This window comes from Physeter macrocephalus, chromosome 5 (genome assembly GCF_002837175.3).
Source record: "Physeter macrocephalus isolate SW-GA chromosome 5, ASM283717v5, whole genome shotgun sequence".
NCBI lineage: Eukaryota > Metazoa > Chordata > Mammalia > Artiodactyla > Physeteridae > Physeter > Physeter macrocephalus.
In genome coordinates this window covers 93,130,726-93,157,320 of record NC_041218.1, presented here as the reverse complement: position 1 = coordinate 93,157,320, position 26,595 = coordinate 93,130,726, and the positions used below count along the sequence as shown (strand labels likewise).

General features: G+C 36.4%; 1 protein-coding gene across 8 annotated transcripts in view; it reads left to right on the top strand.

The window, feature by feature from the left end:
* Positions 1–26,595, top strand: part of COG5 (component of oligomeric golgi complex 5) — a 288,472-nt gene that overhangs the window by 28,990 nt on the left and 232,887 nt on the right. For all 8 annotated transcript variants that reach the window (XM_007105321.4, XM_007105322.4, XM_028490186.2 and 5 more), the window contains one exon: positions 8,677–8,797. In XM_007105321.4, the coding sequence (XP_007105383.3) occupies positions 8,677–8,797 (121 nt within the window). The remainder of the gene's footprint in view (positions 1–8,676; positions 8,798–26,595) is intronic.

The window sequence follows — 26,595 nt, the reverse complement described above, 5'->3', positions numbered from 1 at the left end:
TTTTATTGATCTTTGCTATTGTTTTTTTTGTTTCTATTTCATTTATTTCTGCTCTGATCTTTATGATTGCTTTCCTTCAGCTCACTTTGGGTTTTGTTTGTTCTTCTTTCTCTAGTTCCTTTAGGTGTAAGGTTAGATTGTTTATTTGATATTTTTCTTGTTTCTCGAGGTAGGCTTGTATAGCTATAAACTTCCCTCTTAGAACTGCTTTTGCTGCATCCCATAGGTTTTGGATCATCATGTTTTCATTGTCATTTATCTCTAGATATTTTTTGATTTTATCTTTGATTTCTTCAGTGATCTCTTGGTTATTTAGTAACATATTGTTTAGCCTCCATGTGTTTGTGTTTTTTACATTTTTTCCCCGTAATTGATTTTTAATCTCATAGTGTTGTGGTCAGAAAAGATGCTTGATATGATTTCAGTTTTCTTAAATTTACTGAGGCTTGATTTGTGACCCATGATGTGATCTATCCTAGAGAATGTTCTGTACACATTTGAGAAGAAAGTGTAATCTGCTGTTTTTGGATGGAATGTCCTGTAAATATCAATTAAATCTGTATGGTCTATTGTGTCATTTAAAGCTTGTGTTTCGTTATTAATTTTCTGTTTGAATGACCTGTCCATTGGTGTAAGTGAGGTGTTAAAGTCCCCCACTATTATTGTGTTTCTGTTGATTTCCTCTTTTATAGCTGTTAGCAGTTGCCTTATGTATTGAGGTACTCCTGTGTTGGGTGCATATATATTTATAATTGTTATATCTTCTTCTTGGATTGATCCCTTGATCATTATGTAGTGTCCTTCCTTGTCTCTTGTAACATTCTTTATTTTAAAATCTATTTTATCTCATAGAGTATTGCTACTCCAGCTTTCTTTTGATTTCCATTTGCGCATTTGTTATAGAGCTGGTTTGGTGGTGCTGAATTCTCTTAGCTTTTGCCTGTCTGTAAAGCTTTCGATTTCTCCATCGAATCTGAATGAGATCCTTGTTGGGTAGACTAATCTTGGTTGTAGGTTCTTCCCTTTCATCACTTTAAGTATATCATGCCACTCCCTTCTGGCTTGTAGAGTTTCTGCTGAGAAATCAGCTGTTAACCTTATGGGCGTTTCCTTGTATGTTATCTGTCGTTTTTCCCTTGCTGCTTTCAGTAATTTTTCTTTATCTTTAATTTTTGCCCGTTTGATTACTATGTGTCTTGGCATGTTTCTCCTTGGGTTTATCCTGTATGGGACTCTCTGTGCTTCCTGGACTTGGGTGGCTATTTCCTTTCCCACGTTAGGGAAGTTTTCAACTATAATCTCTTCAAATATATTCTCGGGTCCTTTCTCTCTCTCTTTTCCTTCTGGGACCCCTATAATGCGAATGTTGTTGAGTTTAATGTTGTTCCAGAGGTCTCTTAGGCTGTCTTCATTTCTTTTCATTCTTTTTTCTTTATTCTGTTCTGCAGCAGTGAATTCCACCATTCTGTCTACCAGGTCACTTATCCGTTCTTCTGCCTCAGTTATTCTGCTATTGATTCCTTCTAGTGTATTTTTCATTTCAGTTATTGTATTGTTCATCTCTGTTTGTTTGTTCTTTAATTCTTCAAGGTCTTTGTTAAACATTTCTTGCATCTTCTTGATCTTTGCCTCCATTCTTTTTCTGAGGTCCCGAATCATCTGCACTATTATTATTCTGAATTCTTTTTCTGGAAGGTTGCCTATCTGCACTTCATTTGGTTGTTCTTCTGGGGTTTTATCTTGTTCCTTCCTCTGGTACATAGCCCTCTGCCTTTTCATTTTGGCTAACTTTCTGTGAATGTTGTTTTCCTTCCATAGGCTACAGGATTGTAGTTCTTCTTGCTTCTGCTGTGTGCCCTCTTCAATTCGAAGTTTTTAATTTAGTTTTTTAACTGAAAATATATAAGTAAGAAAGTTTGAGAAAATGTTCGAAAGAGGAAGGAAGAAATGGTTCATAAAACCTTTTCTCATTTTTTATGTTCGTGTTTTACATGTACATGGTTTTCGTCCTCTACTTTTGTAGGGTCCTTTGTAGTTTTCATTTGATACGATTTCAAATAATTTTATGTACATTGTTCTATGGGATGATGACTTAGTTTACTGGCTTTATAATTATCCACCAAACAGTGAATATATTAGGAAGGAAGGAAGAAGAAAGATAACAACACCAGCATAAGTTGCCAGTGTTCCTAAACACTGCAGAAACATATAGAGCAACTAAGATAGCAAAACCAGAGAACCCCTGCTGGTGGAAGTGATGCTGGGCTAGCTTGGGGGCTAGCGTTTAGGGGGCATAGCAGCTTTTGTTTCTGCTCTGGGAAAGCCACTGTCCATGTAAGAAGTCCAGCCATTGTGAGACTGTCATGCTTTGGAGAAGCCCATGCTGGCCGTGGGTTGATGATAGGTAGAGAAGCACTGAATCAGCCAGACATGGGAGTGAAGCCTCGTGTTAGCTGAGTGCAGCGGAGTGAGTAATCCCAGGGATACCACATGTAGCGCTTGAACCCTGCCCAAATTCCTGACTCACAGAATTGTGAGGAAGAACAAATCATTTAAAATGAGTGAAGCCTCGTGTTAGCTGAGTGCAGCGGAGTGAGTAATCCCAGGGATACCACATGTAGCGCTTGAACCCTGCCCAAATTCCTGACTCACAGAATTGTGAGGAAGAACAAATCATTTAAAATCACTGCATTTTGGGCTGGTTTCTTATGCAGCAAAAGATAATTGATACAGCAGCCAAACTGATTTTGACGTACAGATACAGCCATCCTCATAGAATCCAGGGACTGTTGCTCCTCTGACCCTTTCTTTAGGAATCTGATAGACAATGTACTTGAGACAATCAAAATGAGTAGAGAAAGAGCAAAGTAAAAACTAGTGATGAGCATTGGAACTAGGATTAAATGAGGGAGATAGTGTGTAATGGCTGTATGTTTTGACAAAGAAATAAAATTCAACTGTAAAACATTGTGGGCAGAGTATGTGCAGAACAGTTTTTTTAAACTGTCTTCAGCACAGTCATATTTGTGTTTGTAGCATTGGTTTTTTTTGGCTGCGTTTTTGGTTTTTGTTGCTGCACGTGGGCTTTCTCCAGTTGTGGCAAGCTGGGGCTTCTCTTCATTGTGGTGCATGAGCTTCTCATTGTGGTGGCCTCTCTTGTTGTGGAGCATGGGCTCTAGGCGCTCGGGCTTCAGTAGTTGTGGCATGCAGGCTCATTAGTTGTGGCTTGCGGCCTCTAGGGTGCAGGCTCAGTAGTTGTGGCGCACGGGCTTAGTTGTTCCGCAGCATGTGGGATCTTCCCAGACCAGGGCTCGAACCCATGTCTCCTACATTGGCAGGCGGGTTCTTAACCCTCTGCCACCCGGGAAGCCCTGTAGTGTTGGTTTTGAATTCAGGTAATGTTTTGTTTGTATTGTGTAGCAAAGCAAATGAATAATTTTAAATACTCTAATTCTGTTATCTGTTATGTCTCTGGAGCCAGGAGTCTCTGTGTGGAAGAAATAATTTATAGATTTAAGTTAGAAGATTAGGTAAACACCGTGTGCTCCTGATTTTTAAGTGCAATTATCAGTATGAACTCATGAGATATTTTAATTTTATCTTAAAATGGTATATACATTATAGGTATATATTTTTATACATATGTATATGTATAATGTTAATCTGAGACTGTTTTATGTGTATTGTGGAATCAAGCAAATGAATATTTATGTGATATTTTAATTTTGACATTTCCTAACTATGTCTACCAAAAAGTCTCAGAAATGAGCAAACCTAGTTCCCAGAATGTGGTCTTCAAATGCCGCTGACTTCTAAAAGAAATCAGGGTTTCTTTGATAAATCTTTGATCCCAGATCTGGGGCATGAAATATGCAAAATGATCCTGGAATATTTTTATACCATATACCAAGGCAAATATCAATAACTATTAACTAGAGTCATGATAAAAGACTTCAGGAGTCAACTTGGAGAGGCCCTAGGGTGACCAACTATGTCAGTTTTAGCACTGCAAGTCCCATGTCCCAGGAAACCTCTCAGTCTCAGGCAAATCAGTACAGGTGATCACCCTCAGAAGCTCCGACTGGTCAAAAATGGGACAATGTGAGCATCTATTAGGATAAGAGCTACAATGGATTGGAATCTTATATTATGTTTAAATCTATGAGTTCATAATGATATCCAAAACAATGAACTAATTGTTCATCTTTGGTGGCTTTTGGGAAAGTAGTCCTCACTTTTGAAAACTGATAAACCAGTGGAAAAGAATCTGGTGTTTATTCTTACTATTCTGTAAGAACAGTACCACTGGGTAAACTAATATAGATGAGGTAAAGTTTGTTCTCATAGAGATGTTTTATAAGTTAGCAAATAAAGGCAAAATGACATAACTAGAGTATCACCATTTTGTATTCATTCTGTTTTAATAGATCTTGACATTGAATATCAGTGGCTGCTAACAACACAGAGAATCATACATATGTTATAAATACACTACTACCTAATGAATAAATTTGCCCAGAATATTAAACCTGTATCTGATGAAGCTGCCTACATCCATCTACTAAGGTATAAGGAATGTAGAAGACAGAGGGACTTGTTAAACTAGGGGAAGGCAATCAACTAAAACCAGTCTGTGGGAAACCGTAGAGGACAGATGATCCCATATATTCAACAGATTGCAAAGGAAAAAAAAAAGAGATGCTAAAGGAACCCATTTAGATTTAAAAAGGGCAAAATTAGGACTTCCCTGGTGGCGCAGTGGTTAAGAATCTGCCTGCCAATGCAGGGGACACAGGTTCAATCCCTGGTCTGGGAAGATCCCACATGCCACGGAGCAACTAAGCCTGTGTACCACAGCTACTGAGCCTGCGATGTAGAGCCCACGAGCCACAACTACTGAGCCCGTGTGCTGCAACTACTGAAGCCTGCGCGCCTAGAGCCCACGCTCTGCAGCAAGAGAAGCCACCACAATGAAAAGCCTGCGCACTGCAACGAAGAGTAACCCCTGCTTGCCACAACTAGAGAAAGCCTGCACGCAGCAACGAAGACCCAAGGCAGGCAAAACATAAAGTTAAAAAAATAAAAATAAAAAGGGCAAAATTAAACTACAGCATTTAGGTATGTATACTTCAGTGATAAAGCCGTAAATGAAAGTGAGGAAGTGATTACCACAAAAGCCAGAAGGGTGTCTCTCTTGGTTAGGCTGGGGGACGTAGGGAGGATGGCTGGAGGGTGTTGTGATTGGTAGTGGGTACATGGAGGGCTTTTGTAGTGGCAGACATGGTTTTGTTTCCTGATCTGCATGGTAGTTCCAAGTGCATTTAGCTATCATTTCTTTTTCTAAAAAATAAATTTATTTATTTATTTTTGACTGCGTTGAATTTTCGTTGCTGCATGTGGGCTTTCTGTAGTTGCGGCAAGCAGGGGCTACCCTTCATTGTGGTGGCTTCTCTTGTTGTGGAGCATGGGCTGTAGAGCGCAGGCTCAGTAGTTGTGGTGCACGGGCTTAGTTGCTCCGAGGCATGTGGGATCTTCCCAGACCAGGGCTCTAACCCGTGTCCTTTGCATTGGCAGGCGGATTCTTAACTGCTGCACCACCAGGGAAACCCTCCCTATAATTTCTGTATGTAGTTTTCTGTATTTGTAATATCTAAATCTATATTTTTAAAGACTTAATTTTTTAGAGCAGTTTAGATTCACTGCAAAATTGAGATGAAGATATAGATTTCCCATATATTCCTTGCCCCACACATGCATAGCCTCCCCCTTAATCAACATCTGCCACCAGAGTGGCACATTTGTTACAGTGGATGAACTTACATTGACACATCATTCTCAAAGTCCATAGTTCACTCTTGGTGTACATTCTGTGGGTTTTGAAAAATGTATAATGATATATATCCATCATTATAGTATCATATGGAGTATTTTCAGTGCCCTAAAAATCCTCTGTACTCTGACTCTTCATCCCCCAACTCCTGGCAACCGCTGATCTGTTTACTGTCTCCATAGTTGTGTCTTTTCTAGTTGGAATCATATAGTATGTAGCCTTTTCAGATTGCCTCTTTCCCTTGGTAAAATGCATTTAAAATTCCTCTGTGTCTTTTCATGGCTTGATAGATCTTTTCTTTTTAGTGCTGAATAATATATTTGATAATAAAAGTCTGAAATGAAAAATAAGGAAGAAAAGGAAATTGATTGGAGTGGAAGCAACTATATTAGGAAATGGTGAGAGTTGCTGCCTTACAGATTATCTAAGACGTGTTGACTGAGGATTTTTTTTTTTACATATAAATTTATTTATTTAGTTTTGGCTGTGTTGGGTCTTAGTTGCGGCGAGTGGGGGCTTCTCATCATTGCAGTGCGCGGGCTCTAAGCGTGCGGGCTTCAGTAGTTATGGCACACAGGCTCAGTAGTTGTGGCGCATGGACTTAGTTGCTCCACAGCATGTGAGATCTTCCCGGACCAGGGATTGAACCTGTGTCTCCTGCACTGGCAGGCAGATTCTTATCCACTGCGCCACCAGGGAAGCCCGACTGAGGATTTTATTAAATGCTATTCTAAGATGATTTAACATGATCTGTTAGTAGAGAGCCACTGAGGTTTATTAAAAAGGGGGCTGGAGTGCTGAAAACTGTTTCTAAGAAGGTAAATCTGGCAAGATGGATTTCAGTAAGAGACTGGAAAGCTAGCCAGGAGACCACAGTGTTAAGGTGAAGGTGATAAAGATTTGAATTAGGGTTATGCTTGTAGGAATAGAGGTAAAATAGCCATTGTGTTATGCAACAGAAGAGTAATCAGTAAGACTTGGTGACAGATTAAGTATGGTTAAACAGAAAAGCATTAGAAATAAGCTCAAAGCTTTCATGTTTGAGGGCATATCCTTTATTGGGTAGGTACTGGGAATTCTGGAAGGACAGTTCTTGGTGACTAGATCTGTTATTTCTCCTCATGATGTATTTAGAATCCAAGAGGAATGATTGCTTGGGATTCTACATTCCAAATGGTACCTCTAAAAATATAATTCTGACAAGCAAGAAACTGATAACAGTGGTTGTTTTGGTGAGTGCACAGTTGAGACATAAAAATATGAGGATGACTTTTTATCTTCTAACCTTTTGAATTTTGAATCATATGCTTGTATTACCTATTCAGAAAATAAATAAAATTTAATTAAAGATTAAGATGCCTAAATCTTCCAGTTTACAGGGAGAAATTCTTATTTGACATTCTTTTATTATTTTAAGTACTTCAGACTAGTTACTCAGAAAAGTAGTCAGTAAAAAGTAAACATGTTTAATACTTGGCTGCCTTTGATATACATATGTTTGTAAGTGTGTATTTGATTGTATGTTTGTGTATGTTTGTGCATGAGTGCGGCTGTGTGTGGCTCTGAGGTGTATGTGTACTTCATTCAGAAAAAATGTTTATATTTGAAGCCTCAGGGACCCTGTCTTCCTAGGGCTTTTAATTCTTATTGCTACCAGTTAGGATTTTCCTCCTTACATGGGAGATGTTCTTGCTTCTCAGCCAGCTTCAGGGCCATTCAAAGATTGTGGTGATGCAGCAGCATAGACTGTCTCTTTTCTTTATTATCACCACTGAAGCTGAAGGTCACTATATATGTGTTACTCCATCAGTCTCCCTTTTCATTCTCCCCAGGCAATTGCCCTGGATAGCCTCTGTAATAAAGTGTCTTGAAATACACAAATCTTTATTTCATGTCTTAGTCTTTTGGATAGGTTAAGACCCACTACTGGATCTGGTAACAAAAAAGGGAATAGAGGTGACATATAAATGATAGGGTTTTTTTGGTTTGTTTTAATAACTTTATCTTTTACAATTTGTTATTAATGATTAAAAAAAATTAGGAAATAGCAGTAAGGGCATGCTTATTCTTTAAGATCTAGTGAAACTGGGCATTTTAAGTTGTCCCCCTAGGGACTTAGGAAAGGGAAACTAGGACTGGAAACAATAGGAAACAGTAGTAGGAAGCTAAGCAGCCCCAGCACAGTGGTTATCAACCTTGGCTACACACAGGGACTGCATGAGGATATTAAAAGAAATACCGATTCTGGTTTAAATGGTCAGGGCTCTGTCTTGCTTGGGCATTGGAACTTTTTGAACCTACACACTTGAATTTTTTTTTTCTTTATTTGTTTGGCCGCGTCGGGTCTTAGTTGCGGCATGCGGGATGTTTAGTTTCATCGCGCAGGCTTCTCTCTAGGTGTGGTGCTCGGGCTTCTCTCTCTAGTTGTGGCACGCGGGCTTAGTTTCCCCGTGGCATGTGGGATCTTAGTTCCCTGACGAGGGATCCAACTGGCGTCCCCTGCATTGAAAGACGGATTCTTTACCACTGGACCACCTGGGAAGTCCCTCTACACACTTGAATTTAATATGAAGTCAAGACTGAGAGCCACGGGCCTGGAGAAGAAAACTGGTCTACGACTGAGGAGAAAAGTGCTTAGGTTTCATAGCACCTCAATCCCAAATTCTCTTTGGGATAACTTGGAGCTTATTGTAAAATGCTGCTTTTTAAGACTTGTGATTATTTAGATTTCTGATTGGTGGAAAACAAAAAATACGTGAGTGAATTTTTAGCATCCGGGAAGAAAAGACAGGTTCACATAGTGATAAAACTTCGTGGATTGACTTTACTTATTTAACATTGCACAGGTTGCCTGTGATTTGCTTCGGAGAATCATTCGCATCTTGTATCTCAGTAAGAGACTCCAGGGACAACTGCAGGGCGGAAGTAGAGAGATAACAAAAGCTGCTCAGAGTCTCAATGAGCTTGGTAAGTCCTTTTGTTTACTGATTCACTGGTTGAAGGAAATTTGGTTGTTTCAAGTTTTTGGTGATTATAAATTGAGCTACTTGAACATTTGTATACAGGTCTTGTGTGAACTTAAGTTTTCATTTCCCTAGGAGAAATGTCCAGGAGAAATGCTGTTTTTTAGGTGACAAGTCTCATATTGGCATGGTGCCTAGAAGATCTGTTGAATTCATTTCTTCATTCGTCATTCTTTTCTTAAACATTTAGAGCAGCCTTTTGACATTCAAGGGTGTAGCAGTCACAGCTTTGAGTACTGACAAGTTGTAAGGTCCATGATGAAGCAGTTCATAATTATTCAGGCAAAATTTTGAATACCTACCAAGTGCTTAAAGAACTACCTAACACCTGCATTTTAATGAGGCTTTGCGGTTTTCTTCTTTTCATTGGGTACCCAGTAATTTTTCTGAAGTGGATGTGTTTAGTGGAATTTGTACCTTTTTAGGTTCAGAAGTTCTTTGATTATATCCATCTCAAATATCAAGAGTCTCCTAACGCTTAGTAACGTGCTTTGAAAGTAGTTATGCCAAAAGAATATCACAGATGTGCATTACATGTTCTTTTTGAATTTTCCTATCTTTGATATTTCAATTACATAGTCATACTGTAATGCTTATTCCCTGTTTTGACTGAGGAAATGTAATATCCTTCACAAAGCATGCTTCAACAACATTTCAATTTATAATGCTCAGATACATTGCTTAGGCATATCATGGGAATATATTGAACTTGTCATTTAGTGTGTTTGGAATATATTATATAAAAAGTTAATTTTAAAGCAGTGAGTAATGCTTCACTGTTTTTTCACAATATGTGCTAAATATAGAAGTGTAAAAATCTTAGTGTCAGCTGTTATTTTTTGCTTTATCATATTTAATTTCTGTGCTCCAAAAAATAAACTCTCAAATTATAGAATCATTAAAAACAAACACAAATTATTCCAAGGTTTATTATGTATACTTGTCATCACTGATACTCTTCCATAATAAAAATTGCTAGATTTTGATTATGATTATCATCTCTCCTAGAAATAACAGATGCTGTAATGCAAATGGTGATATCTTCTTTTTTTTAAAAAGGCACAATTATTTTATTGTTTATTTTAACATCTTTATTAGAGTATAATTGCTTTACAGTATTGTGTTAGTTTCTGCTGTATAACAAAGTGAATCAACTGTATGTATACGTATATCCCCATATCCCCTCCCTCTTGCGTCTCCCTCCCACCCTCCCTATCCCACCCCTATAGGTGGTCAAAAAGCACCGAGCTGATCTCCCTGTGCCATGCAGATGCTTCCCACTAGCTACCTGTTTTACATTTGGCAGTGTATATATGTCAGTGCTACTCTCTCACTTGTCCTAGCTTACACTTCCCCCTCACTGTGTCCTCAAGTCCATTCTCTATATCTGCGTCTTTATTCCTGTCCTGCCCCTAGGTTCATCAGAACCATTCTTTTTTAGATTCCATATATATGTGTTAGCATACGGTGTTTGTTTATCTCTTTCTGACTTACTTCACTCTGTATGACAAACTCTGGGTCCATCCACCTCACTACAAATAACTCGGTTTCATTTCTTAAAAAGGCACAGTTATTAATCATAATGTTCTATGTTGGTACAATGCAGAGTATAAACTCATTATCCTTCCAATGAGGCTTTGGCTTTACCCAAAGTTTTATAAATGTTAAACGATGACAAGTTGTTGAGAAAGTATAGTAAATTGTGGAGTTATCTCAAAATGGACTGTGTTAATTTAAATTTTTAAAGCTTTGCAGATTATTTGCTATTCAGAAATTTCAAAGGCATCATGTCTTCATCATTCACCACTGTGGTTCAGTCTTGGCCAGTCCTGGCATTGATAATAAGGAGAAGCCAAGAGGGAGATAAAGTTTCTACATTCGGAATTAATGTTTTAATAAAAGTAATAATTTGGTAATCACTATTACAGTTACACATGTACACTAAATGCTATTTCTATGATTGGAGCATCTCTGAAATTATCAATGTCTATATCTGTATGGTTCTGGCTCTCATTAGAAAGAATAAAATGATGAAGAGTAGCAGGCCCCTGAGATTAACAGAAAACCAATCTCTCAAACTTGAAAGGTCTTGAGGCTTGAAATGTAGTGACCAGATGAAATACATTGTCATCTGAAAGTTAATGATATTCTGAGGGACTTGGGGGGGAATGTCAGTGACTGCTAATGGATACCACTCTTTAGAGTGGTGAAAATGTTCTGCAGTTAAATAGTGGTGATTGTTGAACAACCTTGTCAATATACAAAAAAGCCTCTGAATTGTATGCTTTAAAAGGTTGAATTTTATGCTTTGTGAATTATATATCACTTTAAAGTTATATATCAATTTAAAAAGTATATTCTGGTGCCTAGTGACGATTATGCTGGTACCTTTTCTTTTTTTTTAAATTGAGGTCTGAGCGATATACAGTAAACTGCAACATATTGAAAATGTACAGTTTGGCAAGTTTTGACATAAAACCACCACCAACATTAAGATAGTGAACATAACTATCACCCCCCAAAAGTTTCCTTATGCCCCTTGGTAATCCCTCCTCAGGCATTTATGGATGTGCTTTCTATCACTATAGATTGGTTGGCATTTTAATGAACTTTATGTAAATGGAATCATACAGTTTGTGTTTTTGTTTGGCTTCTTTCAGTCAGCTTAATTATTTTGAGATTCATCTGTGTTGTGTGTATCAGCAGCTCATTCCATTTCATTGCTGAGTAGTTTTCCATTATATGGGTATCCCACAGTTGGTTTATTCATTCACCTGTTGATTGATATTTGAGTTGTTCCTAGTTTTTGGCTGTTACAAATCAAGCTGTTATGAACATTCATATACAGGTATTTTTATGGACGTATGCTTTCATTTCTCTTTGATAAATATGTAGATATGGAATGGCTAGATCATACAGTAGATGTATGTTTAACTTTGAAAGAAATTGCCCAGGTGTTCTACCTGAAGTGTATGAAAACTGCACTTTTTCTGCATCCTCGTCAACACTCATTATAGTCAGTCATCTTAATTTTAGCCATTCTAATAGGTGTGTAGTAGTATCTTGTTTTGAGTTCACAAAAAAAAGTTTGTAGAACTAATACAGGAGTTTAGCAAGATTTCAGGATATATGATCAATATACAAAAATTAGTTTTATTTCTTTTTTTTGTTTTTGGCTGTGCCGCATGGCTTGCGGGAATCTTAGTTCCCCAACCAGGGATCGAACTCATGCCCCGTGCAGTGGAAGTGTGGAGTCCTAACCACTGGACTGCCAGGGAATTCCCTTTATTTCTGTATAATGTTAACAAGCAATTGGAAGTTGAAATTCAAAAATACCACTTATAATAGCATTGAAAATATGAACTACTTAGGGTTGAATTTGACAGAAGATACACAGTTGTATACTGACAACTAGAAAATATTGTTGAGGACAATTAAAGAAGACCTAAATAAGTAAATAAACATTGTCTGTGAATTGGAAGACTTTATAGTGTTTATTAATATGCCCATTTTCCCTAAATTGATTTGTATAGATTCAGCACAGTTACAGCCTGCATCCCAGCAGGCTTTTATTAAAAATTGACAAACTGATTTTAAAATTCATATGGAAATGCAAAAGATCTAGAATAGCCAAAACTTAAAAAAAAAAACAACCCCCAAACAGGCACAGTTGGAGCATTAACCATACCTGATTTGAAGACCTGTTACAATGACTTATACTAATCAAGACAAAAAGATAGACAAATAGGTCAATGGAATGGAATAGAGAGCCCAGAAATAGATGCACACATGTGAGAACAACGGAGTTTTGACACATTTAGTGGAGAAAAGATAGTCTTTTCAACAGATGGTACTGGGAGAATTGGATATCCATATGTATAACAGGGAACTTGTATTTATACCTTACTTCATATAAGAAAAAAAGAAAACTGAAAATGGATCATAGTCCTAAAAATAAAACCTAAAACTATAGAACTTCTAAAGGGAAACGTAGGAGAACATTTTTTTGTCTCTGAATTAGAAAATGATTTCTTAGATATATAACCCAAAGCACAGTTCTCCCCGCCACACACAAATTGGTAAATTAGACATTATCAAAATTTAAAACTTCTGTGAGCTATGCTGCTAGAAGAATGAAAAGACAAGCAAGCCATAGACAGAAAATGTTTGCAAAGTATATATTTGATAAAGGACTTGCTTCCAGAATATATAAAAAACTTTCAACATTGGTAAGAACACAAAACAACCCAATTAAAAAATAGGCAAAAGATTTGAACAGACACTTCACCAGAGAATATATGTGAATGGCAAATATGCATATATGATACTCAGCATCATTAGGCATTAGGGAAGTAAAAATTAAAATCATACTGGTGTCTTATTGACAGAATAAGCAGAATTTTTTATAGTGCAGACTTATGTGTAATTTTTCATGCATATTATGTTTGATTAAAAAATAAAACTACATAGTACAGATTTCAGGATTAAATTATATCACATTGATTTATGGTTTTTCTTCAAGAAAAGTCTTGGCACTAGATGAAAATTTAGATGGGCCTTACTACAAATTTGTAACATTTTTTGAGCATTAGTTAAGATGCTACGCTTAAATCACATTTAAGTTATACCATGGTTTCTATATAGTGAATGTATTTTGTGTTGTGTGGTGCGACAAAAAAAAAAAGAAAGTATATCCTCCATTAATTTTTACTGTGTATGGTCCTCTGAGTTTGATAATTTTGTTGCTAAGCTGCAACAAAATGTTTTCTGATGATATATGGTGATACATTAACAGCATGTATCATGAGAAAATATTTTTCAAATTTATCATAGAAGCATTTTATGAAATATTTTTTTTTTTTTTTTTTTTTGTGGTATGCGGGCCTCCCTCTGCTGTGGCCTCTCCCGTCGCGGAGCACAGGCTCCGGACGCGCAGGCCCAGCGGCCACGGCCCACGGGCCCAGCCGTTCCGCGGCACGTGGGATCCTCCCAGACCGGGGCGCGAACCCGGTTCCCCTGCATCAGCAGGCGGACGCGCAACCACTGCGCCACCAGGGAAGCCCTGAAATATTTTTTATAGAAGGAAGGGATAGTCTGTTTTATCCACTGATGTTCTTACTGTAACTGATATTTTCTCAATCTGATAAAACAATATTTATATGCAAACATTTTTGATTTATGCATAGGTGGGAAAAAGTATGATTTACATAGTCTTTGCCATGTAATAGGTGATCGATAATTAAGGAACTAATGAATTATTTTTGAGATGTCTATAAGATAATGTAGTTGGTGAACATTTTAGAAAATTTTATTATTTCAAGCTTTTAAAAATTGTTTATTGATAGGAAAATTTGTAAATATGCCATGTAACCATTTCCAGTATTAAATTAGGTGTGAGATGACTTCTTTTTTAATTGAAGTATAGTTGATTTACAATGTTTTGTTAGTTTCTGGTATACAGCAAAGTGATTCAGCTATACATATATATGTGTATATATATATATTCTTTTTAATATTCTTTTCCGTTATGGTTTATTGCAGGATATTGAATATAGTTCCCTGTGCTATGTACAGTAGGATCTTTGTTGTTTATCTATTTTATATATAGTAGTTTGTATCTGCTAATCCCAAACTCCCAATTTATCCCTCCCCTACCCCCTTTCCCCTTTGGTAACCATAAGTTTGTTTTCTACGTCTGTGAGTCATTTTCTGTTTCATAACTAATTTCATTTGTGTCATATTTTAGATTCTACATATAAATGATATCATATGGTATCTGTCTTTCTCTTTCTGACTTACTGGACTTAGTATGATAATCTCTAGGTTGAGATGACGTCTTAAATGCATTTAAAACATACATAGGTTTTTGTGACAACTTCAGCGTAGCAAATTCAGTATGCCTTTTAAAATCTACAGTGTAATCATATATGATGATAAACATCTTCAGTACCTATGTTTGATTTAGATAGTCTCTAAATTACTTATATATGTGACTGGATTCAGCTATCACCAGGTCAGGGTGATGCTGTGCTCAAATCCAGAATAATGGGTTTATGCTTAGGTATGGGATTGCCAGTTGTGGAGACATAAACGTATTAAAATTACACACCCACAAACCCTCTTTTTTTTTTTTTTTGAACTAATTGAACTTAATGTTATCCAAATTTATATTTAACACATAATACCCATACAGCATTTATGATTGTATTTTTTTGGTTTTATCTTTCATCACATAGTGTCAGAAAATGAGGATTAATATCCAGACAAAAACAAGCAGCTTACTTTTTTGTAAACTTTAGTATATTATTTTTCATACATTTCAAAGTTACAGTTGTATTTTTGGGTATATATTTTATTCCATATGGTCAGGTAATGTTTATTGAAGGTCTGTAGTTTACCTTACTATTTGTCACCGCCTGCTGGACCATTCATCATTGTTTGAGAAAAATTAATTTAGTGTAAGTTTCTTCAAACTAGTAATGTATCAAATTTTCAATTTCTCGGTTCTAAGGGCTTTATTTTCTATTTGGATGCTTAAGCCAGTACTTCTCTTTTCCATTCCAGTACATGTAAGGTTTAAAAATTGCAGTGTATCTTAAATGAATATAAACGATGCTCCAAATACAGGCTTCTTATTGTATTGACTTTTTACTACACCCCCACAAACCCTCTTTTTTTTTTTTTTTGAACTAATTGAACTTAATGTTATCCAAATTTATATTTAACACATAATACCCATACAGCATTTATGATTGTATTTTTTTGGTTTTATCTTTCATCACATAGTGTCAGAAAATGAGGATTAATATCCAGACAAAAACAAGCAGCTTACTTTTTTGTAAACTTTAGTATATTATTTTTCATACATTTCAAAGTTACAGTTGTATTTTTGGGTATATATTTTATTCCATATGGTCAGGTAATGTTTATTGAAGGTCTGTAGTTTACCTTACTATTTGTCACCGCCTGCTGGACCATTCATCATTGTTTGAGAAAAATTAATTTAGTGTAAGTTTCTTCAAACTAGTAATGTATCAAATTTTCAATTTCTCGGTTCTAAGGGCTTTATTTTCTATTTGGATGCTTAAGCCAGTACTTCTGTTTTCCATTCCAGTACATGTAAGGTTTAAAAATTGCAGTGTATCTTAAATGAATATAAACGATGCTCCAAATACAGGCTTCTTATTGTATTGACTTTTTACTGGTTATTTTATTGATTGTTCCTAAAAAATGGTGTCAGCCTACTTCTAGTGAATTACAACTTTGAGTCTCTAAGTCTAATATTTTGGGGGAACATTAGATGGGCTGTTTTACTTTTTATTGCCATTATACTTGATGTATAAAAATTCTAACTATGTTAAACAGTTTTTATCAGTCTTTGGTTTAGTAGATTGAAATTAGCTATAGGCTAAGTTAAAAGGGTTCAGTGTAAATTTATGATTATAGGTATACTTATAGAACTTTACATTTCAATACCATGTAAACAACAGGGCAGGTAGGCAGGCATGATCTTTTGAGAGACATGTTCAGTAAAATAGGATGCAGTTGTAGTCATTTGTTTTAATTTCTGTATTAGGGACTTGAAATCTGTTTCAATAAATCAGAAATGTGTTTTTCTACCATATCTAATTGGAAGATAATGCTGATGTTACAGTTTTATTGTCACAACTAGGAATATATTCAGAGGTCAGAGGTGACCCCTCAAAAGTTGTCTTGTGCTTCTCTGAGTCAGTCCCCCCACCTCCAGCACGAACTTTTGGTTACTAGAGATTTCATTTTGCTCTTTCTTGGATTTCATATATGTGGAATCATACAGTATACATTTCATTTGACGAGTAGTATTCCAGTGGATGTGTATGCCACAATATATTTATCCATTCACCTTTTGATACATATTGGGTTGTTTTCAGCTTTTGACTATTGTGAATAAAACTGCCATGAACATTTATTTTCAATGCCCTTGGGTAAATACCTAGGCGTGGAATTGCTGGGTCATCTGGTAAGTGTTATGACTAACTTTTTAAGATTTGCTACACTGTTTTCTTTCTTTTTAAACTAATAGGTAATTTTATTTTTACAGTAGTCTTATATAGCAACAGTATTAGTTTGCTGGGGCTGCCGTAACAAAATTATCACAGACCGGGTGTCTTAAACAACAGAAATTTATTTTTTCACAGTTCTGGTGGCTGGAAGTTCAAGATCAAGGTGTCCATAGGTTTTTTATTTTCTGAGTCCTCTCTTCTTGACTTGCAGATTGGCACTTTCTCCCTGTATCTTCACTGGTCTTTCCTCTGTGCTACACTTTTCTAAAATGGTTGTAACATTTCCACCAGCAATGCATGAGAGCCCCATTTGCTTTACATCCTTCAGTGCTTGTTGTTGTAAATCATTTTAATTTTAGCCAGTCTCATAGATGTGTAGAGGTATCTCTTTATGACTTTTATTTGCATATACATGATTACAAATCATGTTGAACCTGATTTTGAATATTTATTTCCCATTTCATTTGTCTTTGTGTAGTGTCCAGATCTTTTGTCTTTTTTTTTTTTTTAAAGACAGTATGAATTTACTTTAAAACTGTGGAACAAATACTACTAAATTACTCAATTCAAACTGGAGTCCGTTTTCACCCCTAAGTGCTTCGGGACTAAGCTATCCCATCTCCTTTTATTAACTACTGTCTCTTACAATGTCTAATGATGACAAAACGTTAAATTTGTGTGCCTAACCCACATGTGTGGGATAAGATCTGAGCCTTGGATTGAAGTGCATTTGATTTACACAAAAATAAAAAATGGCTAAGAGGGTTCAATAAAAGACAGTCTTGTGAAATATAGGGTAACTAGACTTTTGCCCTTATTTTAAACTGGGTTTGTCTTCTTATTGAGTTGTGAGAGGTCTTTTTATATTCTGGATACAAGTTTGTCAAGTGTGTGTGTGAGTGTGAATGTTTTTTGTGAGTATATGTGCGTTGTCTTTTAATATTCCTAGTGGTGTGATTGAGCAGAACGTTTTAATTTCGATGAAGCCCAGTGTATCTTTTTCTTTTTTTGGGGGGGGGTGTGTGTGAGTTTTGTTTTATAGTTTGCACTTTTGGAGCCCTATGTAAGACATTCTTTTCCTATCCTACAGTTGCAAAAAATTTCTTCTACATTTTTTTCTGGAAGTTTTAAAGTTTTAATTTTTGTGTTAAGGTGTATGATTCATGTCAGGGTACTTTTTGATATAATGCAAGGGAAAGGTTGAAGCTTATTTTTTCCCATGAAGATATCTAATTGATCCAATACCATTTGTTGAAAAGACCTTCCTCTCTCCACTGAATTACCTTGGGACTTTTTTAGAAAATCAGTTGACTCTATATCTGTAGGTGTATTTTATTTTATTTATTTATTTATTTATTTGTTGCGGAGCACAGGCTTCGGACGCGCAGGCTCAGCGGCCATGGCTCATGGGCCCAGCCGCTCCGTGGCATGTGGGATCTTCCCGAACCGGGGCACGAACCCACGTCCGTTGCATCGGCAGGCGGACTCTCAACCACTGCACCACCAGGGAAGCCCTGTAGGTGTATTTTTGAACTCTATTCTGTTCCATTTATCTACTTGTCTGTCCTTATTTCACATATCTTTATATTTTGATTACTGTAGCTATCTTGAATTTGCATTTAAAGTCTATTTCTTTGTAGATAGAGTGTTCTTGAGTCTTGCTTTATTATCTGTTCCTATAATTTCAGTTTCCTTTTGTTTGGAGTGTTCATATATATTTTTACTAGTTATTGATATGGTCGGATTGAGTTTGCCATTTTGCTATATTCTATTTTTATCATCTTTTTTCTTTTGTTCCTGTCTTTCTTTCCTGCTTTTTTTTTTGTCCTTTTTTTGTAAACCATTTTTAAATGTTAAATTCAGTGTTATTAAGTACATTCACAGTGTTGTGTCACCCTCAACACTATTTCCAGAACCTTTTCATCATATCCCAAAGAGAAACGCTGTAGTCATCAAGCAGTACCTCCCCATTTTCCTGTTTCCCCAATCCTTGGTAACCTCTGTTCTACTTTTTGTCTCTATGAATTTGCCTAATTTAGGTACTTCATGTAAGTGGAATAATACAGTATTTGTCCTTTTGTGTCTGGCTTATTTCACTTAGCATAATGTTTTCAAGGTTCATCTATGTTGTAGCGTGTATCAGAACTTCATTCCATTTTTTATGGCTGAATAATATTGCATTGTATATCACTTTTTGTTTATTCATCTCTTGATAGACACTTGGCTAGTTTCCACTTTTTGAAAAGGCTGTTATAAATAATGCTGCTATGAACATTGGTGTTCGAGTATCTGTTTGAGTCCTTGTTTACAGTTCTTTTGGGTATATATCTAGGTGTGGGGTTTCTGGGTCATATGGTAATTCTGTGTTTAACAGTTTAAGGATCTGCCAAACAGTATTCCACCGTAGCTGCCCTTTTTACATTCCCAGCAAGAGTGCACTAGAATTTGAATTTCTCCACATCTTCATCAACCCGTTATTTTCCTTTTTTTAAAAAAAATAATTGTCACCCTAATAAGCGTGAAGGTAATATCTTACAGTTTCGATTTGCATTTTCCTAAAGACTGGTGATGTTGAACATGTTTTCATGTACTTATTGACCATTTTATATTTTATTTGGTGAAATGTTTTTTAAGTCTTTTATCCATTAAAAAAACTGAGTCATTTGTTTTCTGTTGTTGAGTTCTAAATATATTCTGGATACTAGTCCTTGTCAGCTAAAATATTTTTTCCCACAAATATTTTCTCCCATTCTGTGAGTTGTCTTTCCACTCTCTTGATAGTATCCTTTGATGGAGAATTTTTTATTTTGATGAAGTCCAGTTTATCCAATTTTTCTTTTGTTCTCTGTGCTTTTGGTGTAATACTTAGGAAACGGTTGCCAAATCTAGCTCAGTGAAGATTTCCCCCTTGTTTTCTTCTAAGAGTTTTGTATTTTTGGCTCTTCAATTTAGATCTTTGACCCATTTTGAGATAATTTTTATATGTGGTGTAAGGTGGTATCTAGTTTCATGCTTTTTGCAGTGGATATCCAGTTTTCCTCACGCTGTTTGTTCAAAACATTATCCTTTCTCCACTGAATGGACTTGGCATTATTGTCAAAATTTAATTGACCATTTATGTAACTCTCTATTTCTGGGCCTTGTCTTCTGTTGCATTGGTGTATGGAATATGTATCATTATGCTAGTACCATACTGTTTTGATTACTAAAGCTTTGTTGTAAGTTTCAAAATTCAGAAGATCAAGTCTTCCAATTTTGTTCTTCTTTTGCAAAAGTGTTTTGACTATTCAGTATCCCTCGAAATTCCATATGAATTTTAGGATGAGTTTTTCCATTTCTGTAAAAAAAAGCCTTTGGGATTTTTATAGGGATTGTATTATGTCTGTAGATCATTTTGGGTGGTATTGTCACCTTAAAGTATTAAGACTTTTAGTTCATGAACACAGATGTCTTTCCATTTTATTTAGATCTTTAATTTCTTTTGGCAGTTTTTTATAGTTTTCAGTGCACAAGGCTTTCAGCCTCCTTAATTAAATTTATTCCTAAGTATCTTATTCTTTATGATACATTTGTAAATGGAATTGTTTTCTTTATTTTTGAGTTGTTCATTGCTAGTATATAGAAATACAACTGATTTTTGTGTGTTGGTGATTTTGTGTCCTGCAACTTGGCTGAATTCATTTTTTAGCTCTGTGTGTGTGTGTGTGTGTGTGTGTGTGTGGTCTTTAGGGTTTTCTACATAAAAGATCTTATCATCTGTGAACAGAGATAATTTTACTTCTTCCTTTCCAGTTTGAATGCCTTTGATTTATTTTTCTTGCCTGTTTGTGCAGGCTAGAACTTTCAGTACTTTGTTAAATAGAAGTGGTGAAAGCGGACATCCTTACCTTGTTTCTGATCTTAGGGAAAAGCATTCAGTCTTTAATCATTGAGTATGATGTTAGCTGTGTGTTTTTCATGTATGACTGTTATTATGCTTAGGAAATTCTCTTGTATTTTAAATTTATTTAGTGTTTTTATTGCAAAATGGTGTTGAATTTTGTCAGATGCTTTTTCTGCATCAAGATGGCCGTGTGTTTTTTTTCCCTCTTCATTCTATTAATGTGGTCTCTTGCTTTGATTTTTTTTTTTTTTTTTTTTTGTGGTACGTGGGCCCCCCCCACTGCTGTGGCCTCTCCTGCTGCGGAGCACAGGCTCCAGACTCGCAGGCCCAGCGGCCATGGCTCATGGGCCCAGCTGCTCTGCAGCATGTGGGATCCTCCTGGACCGGGGCACGAACCCACATCCCCTGCATCGGCAGGCGGACTCTCAACCGCCGCGCCACCAGGGAAGCCCTCTTGCTTTGATTTTTGTATGTTGACCTATGCTTGTATTCCAGGGATAAATCCCACTTGGTCACAGTCTATAATCCTTTTAATATGCTGTTGAATTCAGTTTGTTAGTATGTTGTTGAGGATTTTTGCGTACTTACATATGGGTTTTTTTTGGCTCTGCCGCATGGCTTGCAGGGCCTTAGTTCCCCGACTAGGGATCGAACCTACACCCTTGGCAGTAAAAGCATGGAATCCTAATCACTGGACTGCCAGGGAATTCCCACATCTATATTTATAAGAGATATTGGCTTGCAGTTTTCTTTTCTTGTAGTGTCTCTGTCTGGTTTTGATATTAGGGTAATGCTGACCTAATAGAATGAGTTAGGAAGTGTTCCCTTCTCTTCAGTATTTGGAACAGTTTGAGAAGTTTTTGGTATTTATTCTTCTTTAGATATCTGGTAGAATTCACCAGTGAAGCCATCTGGTCCTAGGCTTTTCTTTGTTGGAATTTCTTGTTTTCTTTTGTGTTAATCAGATAGTTCTGTGTATTCCATTTTATTTTGTCTATGAACTTTTTAGCTATAAGCTTGTATTATTTTTGTAGGAATTCCTAGGGATTACAACATGCATCTTTAATTTAGCACAATCTACTTAGGGCTTATGTTGAATTACTTCAGGTGAAATATTAGCTGTTCTGAAGTCATTGTCTACTAAATCCCTTGTATGACCCCACTTGCAGAGTCAATTTCTTTGATCTGCCTTTAAAATTTTTTTCATGAGTATGGGTTATGTACATCTATTTCTTTGCATGTGGAGTAATTTTTTATTGAAGTATAGTTGATTTATAATATTGTGTTAGTTTCTGGTGTGCAGAGAAATGATTCAGTTATACATATATATATATATACATTCTTTTTAATATTCTTTTCTGTTATGGTTTATTACAGGATTCTGACTATGGTTCCCTGTGCTATATAGTAGGACCTTGTTGTTTATTTATTTTATATATAGTACATAGTTTGTATCTGCTAATCCCAAACTCCTAATTTATCTCTTCCCCACTTCCTTTCCTCTTCGGTCACTATAAGTTTGTTTTCTGTCAGTGAGTTTGTTTCTGTTTCATAAATAAGTTCATTTGTGTCATATTTTAGATTCTGCATATAAGTATCATATGGCATTTGTCTTTCTCTTTCTGATTTACTTCACTTAGTATGATATTCTTTAGGTCCATCCATGTTGCTGCAAATGGCATTATTTCATTCTTTTTTACCAAGTAGTATTCCATAGTGTGTATATATCACATCTTCTTTATCCATTCATCTGTCAATGGATATTTAGGTTGTTTCCATGTCTCGGCTATTGTAAATAGTGCTGCTGTGAACATTGGGGTGCATGTATCTTTTTGAATTATAGTTTTCTCCAGATATATACCCGGGAGTGGGATTGCTGGATCCTATGGTAACTCTGTTATAGTTTTTTAAGGAACCTCCATACTGTTCTCCATAGTGGCTGTTACCAACTTATATTCCCACCAACAGTGTATGAGGGTTCCCTTTTCTCCACACCCTCTCCCGCATTTGTTATTTGTAGACTTTTTAATGATGGCCATTCTGACCGGTGTGAGGTGATACCTCATTGTAGTTTTGATTTGCATTTCTCTGATAATTAGCAATGTTGAGCATCTTTTCATGTGCCTGTTGGCCATCTGTATGTCTTCTTTGGAAAATTGTCTATTTAGGTCTTCTGCTCATTGTTTGATTGGGTTGTTTGTTTTTTTGTTTTTGAGTTGTGTGAGCTGTTTGTATATTTTGGAAATTAAGCCCTTGTCGGTCACATTGTTTGCAAATATTTTCTCCCAATCCATAGGTTGTGTTTTTGTTTTGTTTATGGTTTCCTTTGCTATGCAGAAGCTTATAAGTTTGATTATGCCCCACTTGTTTATTTTTGCTTTTATTTCTGTTGCTTGGGAGACTGACCTAAGAAAACATTGATACGAATTATGTTAGAGAATGTTTTGCCTGTGTTCTCTTCTAGGAGTTTTATGGTGTAGTGTCTTATATTTAAGTCTTTAAGCCATTTTGGACTTATTTCTGTGTATGGTATAAGGGTGTGTTCTAACTTCATTGATTTACCTGTGGCTCTCCAGCTTTTCCCCACCACTTGCTGAAGAGACTGTCTTTTTTCCATTGTGTATTCTTGCCGCCTTTGTCGAAGGTAGGTGTATGGGTTTATTTCTGGGCTCTGTATTCTATACTGTTGATCCAACATGTGGAGTGATTTTTGGTTGAAAACTGGACATTGTGGATAATATATTTGTCATTTGAGATTCTTCTGTGTTCTCTGAGGATTGTTTTTTGTTGTTATTGTTCCAGCTGGCAGTTAACTTGTCTGATCTCAAGCTACACATTCTTTCCCCTGTACTGTGTGGTCTTCATCTCTGTTCAGTTCTTCTGGCTTACAGCTATTGCTTTAGTAACCTGGTACCTGATAGATCAGCCCTGTACCTCTGTACTTTAGATGTCACCAAGAATTTTGGTAGAGGATACTAAGATCATGGGCCTCAGGTTTTGTGTATCTTTTTTTCCTTTAGAGTTTCCTTCCTAAATTTCCAGCTGCTCTTTCAGCTCTGAGCTCTGTCCTGTGACACCTCAAGTTATAGTAAGGCCCCAGCTTTCTGCTGCTTGAGCTGTGTACTGTTTGGGGAAAACCATCAGTCTAAAAAAAGCAGTAAACTTACATGGCTTGCCAGTCTTTTAAGGGTAGACACCCCTCTGACTTTTGTTTGCTTCTCCCCCTCCTCCTGGATCCTCCCTTCTCCCCCGTGTGTGTATTTTAATGGTAAGCCAGGGATTTGGGTCTTGCTCCTGCTGTGGCTCTATTCTTTTTAGGTTTTTTCTTTCTATATTTATAGTTACTCTGTCTTAATTCGTGTTCTCTACCATCTCTGGACTGTAAATCTGCATTGTTCTGCTGCAAGAACTGTGGGCATTGGAATGGGAGTTGATGGCAGTAATGGTGGTCAGTGCCCTTAGGCACAAAACCCCAAACTTGGAATCCTTACCCATTGCAATTTGTGTATTTCAAATGTAACCCTTCCTTCCGTGCGTTCCTGCCTTTGATCACTTTCCAGGGCCTTCACATAAGTGTGTTTTTAAAAATGGTTTATCTAGGTTTAGGAATTATCTGCAGGAAACTATGCTTGACCAATTTACTCTGCCATTAGTGGAAACTAGACTAAAATAATTTGTGTTTGCCTTTTGCGAATATGCACTCAAAGTCCATAAAATCAAATGAGCATTGTAAATTTGAATCGCTTTGATAAAAATTTCTGTAGGTTGAGATTCCAAACTAATTTTAGTTTTTAAATATGATTAGAGGTAATGTTCAGTGCAGACTTGAATTTTATGTATATAAAATCTCTGTATTCCCAGAGAATCAATGGATACAAGAATGTTTCATAGCGTCTAAGTAACCTTACAGACTTAGAGCAATAAATTTGCCAAGGCACTTTATCATTACTCTGCCTTTTGGAGTCTACTAGTATTAAAAGTTATTACTTTGTTTTGGAAGGATGACATTTTGTGGAAATTTTTACTTAAAGACTAAAATCAGTTTTATGGGATCTTTTTTCTCTCTGTTCATCTGTACTCTAAGGCAAGTCTTTCGTTTACTTAGAAGAGCAACAGAAGTTATTCTTTCTCTTTGTCAAAACTAGTTTAAAGCTGCAACACCCTTTCTTTAGTCTTCAGCTATATTTAATATGGGGATTCTAAGATTCTGGCTGGTTGTCTTGCACTCATGGGTCTTATTACCATTTTAACAAATTCATTTTTGTTTCTGTGATATAAAAAGTGTCATGGTTTTCAGAAGACCTCATCTAAGCCTGTGTGTCTTCCAATGTGTCTTCAGCTTTGTGAGAAGCTTTCTTCCAGGTAAAGATTTGTGGAACGTAAAGAAAGTGAACAGAGAGAGAGCCTAATGGGAGAAACCAGTGCTATTTTACAGTGAGAAATGTAGTTAGCTTTGAGTAAGTTGTTAATATATTTAGGTGTTTTTCCATTTAAAAAGAAGTAAGGATTTAATGTCTACTTAAATTGATGGATTCTCTGATAGTGGTAGTATTTGATGAAGATTGCTTAGCATTTTGAACTCTGTTTTATCCGAAGAACTTTTCTTCTTTAGCCAAAAGGTGGTGACACGCTCTTTTGTTCCTCGCTTCGAGTCAGTGCAGCTCAGCATGTGGTGTTGTATGGTAAGCACAATAATGCGCCCCCTCAAGGATATTCTCATCTTAGTCACTGGAACCTTTGAATATGTTACCTTTTGTGGCAGAAGGGACTTCACAGATGTGATTAAGGTTATGGACCTTGAGATCGGAGATTAGTCTGGATTATCCAGATGGGACCATTCTAAATTCTTGAGTTTTTAAAAGTGAAAGAGGAAGGCAGGAGAGTGAGCCAGAGAACTGCAATGGTAGAAGAGGAGGCGGGAGAGATTTGAAGCATGAAAGTACTTAACCTGCCATTGATGGCTGTGAAGATAAAGGAAGGGACTCATGGACATGCAGATGTGCTTTAGTAGCTGGGAACTGTCCCCAGCTCACAGGCAGCAAGGAAGTGGGGACCTCAGTGCTACAACCTGAAGGAATTAAATTCTGCTAACAAATTGAATGAGCAAGGAGATGTTATCTCCCTTAGAACTTCCAGAAAGGAATGCAGCTATGCCAACACCTTGATTTTAGCCCACTGTGACTCATTTTGGACTTCTAACCTCCGAAACTGGAAGATAATAAATAAATTTGTAGCTTTCAGGCCTCTAAGTCTGTGGTAATTTGTTCTGGCAGCAAATAAGAAACAAATGCATCTGTACCATATCAGCTACATGGAAGGAGGATTCTTTGTGTTTTGGAGGAAAGAGAATGGCTGATCTGTAAAGTTCTGCCCCAGAAAGACATTAGAGTCAAAACAAAATAAAGTATACACACACAGTGTTTTAATGTGTCCTGCTTCTCCTCAAGAAGAAAGTGCCAGAGTTATATGTCTTTTTATTGGCAGGAAACATACCTTTTTTATACACAGATACGAAATGTCAACTGATGTTTTTAAAGTAAACAGCTGTAATGGGATAGGGCTTATAAAATATCCTGCATACTCTTCTGATATCATGGCTAATTATACATTTTTTTCCCCTGTTGCTCTTAAGAAACAAATAATGGCCTCAGGCCAATTTAAAGTTTTACAGGTAGATAATTTGGGAGTAAAATAAAACTACTTTTTATTCTAATCAGGTTTACATATTCAATTCTGTGCTGATACATATGTTTTAAAACCCTCCTGTGTGCTTGTCTCTAAGACTGTTTCTGTTTTAGAGTTATGCTGATTAATAAA